Genomic DNA, 6,291 nt, shown 5'->3' with positions numbered 1-6,291 from the left:
CTTTCTCGAGTATCACCAAACTACGAACTGAAAGAAACTCTGGCCAATACGTTTGTATATGTATGCCAACTTTTATTGATTTTCAAAAATCAATTGAAGACTCTGTTTCAAACTAAATAATCTTTTAAATTGTTAATTAATTTAAATTAACGGATTTCTAAAAATCAAATTGTAATTTGATTATCGTAAATCTCCAAATTATTTAAAATGAACCCGAAATTAATTATTTTTAATTAATTTCAAAAGTGACCAGGAATCAATGAATTTTTTTAAAAAGAATGTTTTATTTTAAAAGAAAATTCCTAACATACAAACCGATGTTGAAATTCTCGAACCTTGAGCTTTTCATGGAAAATAAGATCTAAACGCAAAAGGGTTTTTTTGGGGGTTACATATATGAACCAAATTACGGAGGAAATCGAACACATCACATATGCTAAGATAAACATTGAAGTGCATCCTAGAAGTACTCTACCAACAAAAATGACAGTTATTGACAAAAAAAAGGTAAGCCTACAGTCATGTATATTTCATATGAATGGAGGTCAAATAGATGTGTGTTTTGCAATACTTTTAAACATGCTAGTAATACATGTGCAAAAACAATTGAAGAATTGCATGAAAAGAGTTCAGGAGCAAAATGAGAAAGCCTAGGAAAATGAAATTGAAGAATCATGAACTGAAAGAAATCTAGTGGAAACTAAAGATGGAGAAGCATTGAATGAAAATGTTGAAGATTCATATAAATGAAAAGATGAAGAATTAGATGAAAGAGAAGATGAAGAATCAAATAAAGAAGAAGAAGAATTAAAGGATGAAAACAAAGAAGAATTAAAGGAAGAAAAATGTGAAAGAATCAGGAGATGAAATCAATGGAAAATTAGAATATGAAAGTGATAGAAAAAAACAATGGAGGGAAATGAAGAGAAGACTATGAAAGTAGATCGAAGCAACTCAGGCAAAATTGAAGCCATGAATACACAGGTAAATGTGAAGTTTCTGAAATGTTGAAACAAAACTCATTTTTATCAAATAAGTGCTGACTCAACTAAAATAAAGCTAACCCAAGGGAATGATGTAAGCACAACTCACAAATAGACATCAACATATGCAACAGTTCAATCACAAATAGTATAATCTATAGCCAAACATTTAAAGATGTGACGTGAATATAATCGTTGGGATTCAAGGAATACAGATTGAATTTTAAGGAATATAAATTGTAATTATAATGTAGAGTAAGAGTAGTCAAAGATGAAGCTCATAATAGAATCATAATTTTAAAACTATAAGTCTTGAATACTTTATTGTTTGGTATTGTAATCTTTGTTTGATTATTTTCGATCAGATAGCTATTTTTCATCGTTTAATCAAAACTAGAGACTATCTCACTTTGATTTTGATAATTTCTCTCCTACTTTTAAACTTTTTAATAAAATTACGTCAAGTTATTTTAAAAAAATAAATGTACAAATTATAATAGTTATATTAATTAATAATTATACAATGTTACTATAATCATTTTTTTATATCACACCCTCAATTTGATTCTGTCAATCTACATATTATTTTTTTTCTCATTTCTTTAGAGTTCATTCCAAATTCTTTAACTTATATTTTAAATTTTAAATATATATTTTAAATAATCATTTGAGATATATAATATTATAGTATTAAAAATTATACCAAATAAAATGAATGACATGCAATTCCAGCTATTTGGCTTAACCCAAAAAAAAAAAAAAACTCAAACCCTCACTCGGCAAATTCCTTTTCATTTATTTATTATTTTAATAAAACCCCTTTTCTATCATAGTCTATTCTATTCTGGGAGCAGAAGCTTTACAAAGAACATTCTACAGTAGCAGCAATAGTAGAAGAAGAAAACATGGGAGATAGCCCCTCTGCTAAGAAATGGCTTCCTCTTGAAGCTAATCCTGATGTTATGAATCAGGTAATACCACCTTCCAATTTCCATATCCTCCATTTGAAACACCTAATTTCTTTTCTCAGAAGACGAATGAGAGAGATCTAACGAAATTAATATCATACTTTCTTTACCCATGACTTTTTTTTTCTCTGAAACCCATTTCGGAATTGATCATTCAACTTGATAGATTATTGGGTGAAGGACTAGGAAATTCTTAAATTCTTTTCTGTAGATTTAAATTGATTGAAGTTTCTGGATGACGAAGCTCATATGCAGAAGTAAAGATCGTTTTTTTACTAATCAGTTTATGATTCGAAGACGTAATTCAATTATGCTACATAAGTTTGAATGATTTTTTCATGGAGACAGTTCCTCTGGAGCCTAGGCGTTCAAGAAGATGAGGCAGAATGCTTCGATGTATTCGGTTTGGACGATGAACTACTGGAAATGGTTCCCAAGCCAGTACTTGCTGTGTTGTTTCTCTATCCTATTACTCCCCAGGTTTGCATGACATTTGCTTATGGTGACAAGATAAATCTTCAACTGAAAGCATTTAAATTTTTGTTTCCTATGAACTATGTTTTCAGAGCGAAGAAGAGAGAATACATCAGGACAGTGTAAAGAAGGTGAAGTCATGTTGCTTATTCATTGAAAATACCAGTTTCCTTTAGTTATGTTTGTTTGGAACTTGGATAATTGATGAGACCATGTAATCTTATGGACATATGTCATTGCCTGAGTTTCCCCCCTTGTGTCATTTTCGTTGCTTTAGCAGACAGAAATCTCATTACCTAAAATTCCACTGACGCAGGCAATCAGTGATAAAGTTTACTTCATGAAACAAACAGTAGGAAATGCATGTGGTACAATTGGACTTCTTCATGCTGTTGGGAACATTACTTCTCAGATAAAACTTGGTAAGCTTCTTTTACATGTCTCAGAATGCAACTTGTTGTCTTACATAAGGGTGAGCACAATTTTGGTTTCACAAATAATGAACTCATATTAGTTAGATTCCATGATTTATTTTTTTATGGCTTGAATCATAAAGAATGTTGGTTTTCCTGTAATTTTGGGTTCTACTAAATTATCAAGACTACCGAATTTCACTACCTTTGAGTCTGGGGCCAAGCTTCCCAAGGCTTAATGAGCTTTCTTGTTTGTCACAAATCTAGACCTTGGAAAAAATTCAGCAACACATGGGTATGTTGATCATGTGTGTTGTTGACTAGCCATGAGATGTTTATAGCTAGACCATGTTCCATTGAACAAGACCCGACTGTTTAGAATATTATTTTTAGTTTCAAAATATACAGATGTTAATTTTCTAGTTATGTTAAAACTTACCATATAAATACTTGTGAGTATATTCCAATTTGTTTTGATATTTTATATTCACTTGACTGTTACAAAATTCTATTTTACCCTCAACAACTTTTTCTAGAAAAAAAGGTTATCTTATTAACTCTAATGTTTATCATCATTATTAAAATCATTACTTGCTTTCTCTCTTTCTCTCTTTCTCTTTCTTTTATGTTTTAAGGACATTTTGAGTCCAAAACAGTTTATGCCAGCATTGTTTGTAAAACTCACCAAAAACTTAAGGATCTATATATGGAAATGCTACATCTAAGGCTTAACTTGGATTTTGCACAGTATGAAGGATCCAAATAGAATAACCTTCCATTAATTGATATTCAGTAAAAAAAAATTATTATTAACTTTTTGATGAGATGTTCGTTTTTTTTAAATGTTAAAGTTTGCATTAGTAAAGTTGTTGCAAGGACAAGTTCTAATAATACAAACAATGTTGTGCGCTATCTTTCAGCATGTGAACCATAAACTAAAGTAATTCTATATGTACACTTTCCAAACATTAATTTATTAATAGAGTTTTTATACATGTCTTAACAAATTTTGTTATTATTCCAAAATAAAAATATTGCTGGGTTTGTTTGGGTTAGCCTTCATAATGGATTGGTTTGTATGACATGGGTTTGATCAACACAAATGCTCTTCCCTAATAGGCCTGAATTAGTGACTATGTTTGCTTTTTTCCCCTTTATTTATGACATATTGATGATTTGTGAAAATTATTCTACTGTCTTCAGATGAAGGTTCATACCTAGACAAGTTCTTCAAAACCACTGTATCAATGGATCCACAAGAGGTTTGACTAAAATTCTTATATATTATCTTTTACCCTAAAGCCTCATAAATGTTATCTGTGAAATCTTCTCAGCGTGCTGTATTCCTTGAAAAAGATGGGGAAATGGAGGTAGCACACTCTGTGGCTGCCTCTGCTGGTGACACTGAGGTGGGTTTGTGTTAAATGATAAATTTCTGCACTTGTTTCAAACTTCCTGTTTCTGTTTTGTCTTAGGCACTAGAAGAACTGTGTATGTTCGTATGGCATTTGTTCATGTTATTACTTTGCTGCAAAATTCTTTCTAACTTCTAAAGAAGTTTGTAATGAGCAAGGCATACATATCTTCTTTTGTTTTTTTCCGAAAACCTGTGATTATTTCTGGAGTAAGCTAACACGATCCCCCCACCCAGCCACCCCCCCAATGGCTGGGGAGTTGTGCTAGTTTCCACCAGGAATAAACCCTGGTTTTAGAAATTGAATTATTTTATCTGTGCTGATATTTTATTAGGGAGGACCTTCTATGCTCAAATAATTGTTTTGTTTACAGGCTTCAGATAACGTGGACACTCACTTTATCTGCTTCTCATGTGTTGATGGTAAGTAATTCTTCTTTTGTGTTTTGGACTAAATTTTAAATTATTCACTTTTTTGGAAACAGCTTATTGCAATTTATTTAATAACAGTGAAATATTCAAAATATTAACTTTCTGTAAAATCCCAATTTTAAAATTCAAGTGATCTGGGGTAGAACATTTATAAATCTTAGACCTTGTTTGATATGGGGTTATTTGAATAACCAACTGGTTATCTTTTAAATAACCTTGTTTGGTGTAAGAAGTAGATTATTTAAGTAAATTGACCGAAATGTCTTTATTCTTTAATATTTGAAAATGTTATAAAAAATAAATTTAGTGTAATTTAGTTGATGATTTGAATGTGTAATGGTATATTGGATAGTTGTAGATCAAACAAGGCCTTACTTTAACTTTTGGGACTACCTTGTCTTTTGAACTAAAATTTAAAATATTCAATTTGTTCTGTGGACAATTGAAAATCTGTTCAAATCTGTTTGCTAAATCCCAATAATACAATTCAAGTGATAGAACAGTTACATTATTTTAGGCCTTCTTTGATATGGGGTTATTTAATAACCTTGTTTGGTGTAAAAAGTAGGTTATTTGGATAAATTATCCTTATTATTTAATAATTTTAAATGTTATAGGAATAATGGTAAGTTAGTTGATGATTTGAATGATACGCCTGTAATTGGATACTGGTGGATCAAACAAGGCCTACTTTTGGGGCTGTAACCTGTCTCAAAAGGGAAAAATTAAATATGTGAAGATATGTTTTTAGTTCTTAATTTAGTTTCATTTTGAATATTGATTGAGACCTGAACAATTTTAAATCATTATTGTAGGACAACTTTATGAACTTGATGGAAGAAGATCAGAGGCAGTTTCACATGGTGCGTCCTCACCAGATACCCTTCTACAGGTGAATCTAGATAATACATACATTACATATAATTCTTTTCATGAGTGTGTGCAGTCTGATGGGTTTGCTCTGTTCATGAATGTTAATTCTTTTGCCCATTGAATTGATTAGCTTTTTTCTTTCATGTTATTGTGCAGGATGCTGCTAAAGTTATTAAGGCAATGATCCAGAAGAACCCTGATTCAATGAATTTCAATGTGATTGCCCTTTCGAAAAAAGATGTTTGATCCGTGGACTGCACTTTCATCGTAAGACACATGAGACACAGGTTATATATATAATACTAACCCAGTTTAGCCAAAGATGTTCAAAAACATAATGTTTTTGTGTACTTGATCTGCTCTGTTTGGCATCATTTGTCTTAGACACTGCTTTGTTTTTTTTTATCCATCTTCTGTTGCAGAATAATAAGATCAATGAAAACATATTTTTGTTTTTAAATGGATTTTGTAATTACCAAGTTAGAAACAGTCACTTTAATTTTGGATTTAGATAAATATTTATTTGACAATTGGAATTCATTTTGGATTAAACCATAATATCGATAATTGATTGAAAGACTCGGCATTCAGCGAGCCGCCGGGCTTTCATTCAATCCTCCCGGGTAAGGCCAAGTCGGGCAAAAACCATTCTAAACCTTACTAAGGTCATGTCATGAAGAGTCTTGAGCACTGGGGCTATCTCTTCGTAGGATCAAACATTTCATGCATGATAA

The 6,291-nt window shown here is 31.2% G+C and overlaps 1 protein-coding gene across 1 annotated transcript; it reads left to right on the top strand.

Moving 5' to 3' along the window:
• The first annotated feature begins 1,822 nt into the window (after positions 1 to 1,822).
• Positions 1,823 to 6,013, top strand: LOC124942022 (ubiquitin carboxyl-terminal hydrolase 3-like). Its single transcript, XM_047482427.1, has 9 exons — positions 1,823 to 1,954; positions 2,300 to 2,431; positions 2,518 to 2,556; positions 2,742 to 2,847; positions 4,042 to 4,100; positions 4,173 to 4,247; positions 4,627 to 4,675; positions 5,500 to 5,576; positions 5,714 to 6,013. Exons 1-9 carry the CDS (start codon positions 1,889 to 1,891, stop codon positions 5,801 to 5,803), a joined length of 693 nt encoding a protein of 230 aa, XP_047338383.1. The 5' UTR covers positions 1,823 to 1,888; the 3' UTR covers positions 5,804 to 6,013.
• The last annotated feature ends 278 nt before the right edge of the window (positions 6,014 to 6,291 follow it).

This window comes from Impatiens glandulifera, chromosome 6 (assembly GCF_907164915.1).
Source record: "Impatiens glandulifera chromosome 6, dImpGla2.1, whole genome shotgun sequence".
NCBI classification, from domain to species: domain Eukaryota; kingdom Viridiplantae; phylum Streptophyta; class Magnoliopsida; order Ericales; family Balsaminaceae; genus Impatiens; species Impatiens glandulifera.
The sequence above is the reverse complement of the archived record's forward strand: the minus strand, read 5'-3'. Positions and strand labels throughout refer to the sequence as shown.

Excerpts from the sequence above, each read along its gene's own strand:
- LOC124942022 (XM_047482427.1), top strand. The coding sequence starts at position 1,889 with ATGGGAGATAGCCCCTCTGCTAAGAAATGGCTTCCTCTTGAAGCTAAT. Across the intron at positions 2,557-2,741 it reads ATCAGGACAGTGTAAAGAAG|GCAATCAGTGATAAAGTTTA; the intron begins GTGAAGTCATGT and ends CCACTGACGCAG. Across the intron at positions 4,676-5,499 it reads CTGCTTCTCATGTGTTGATG|GACAACTTTATGAACTTGAT; the intron begins GTAAGTAATTCT and ends TCATTATTGTAG.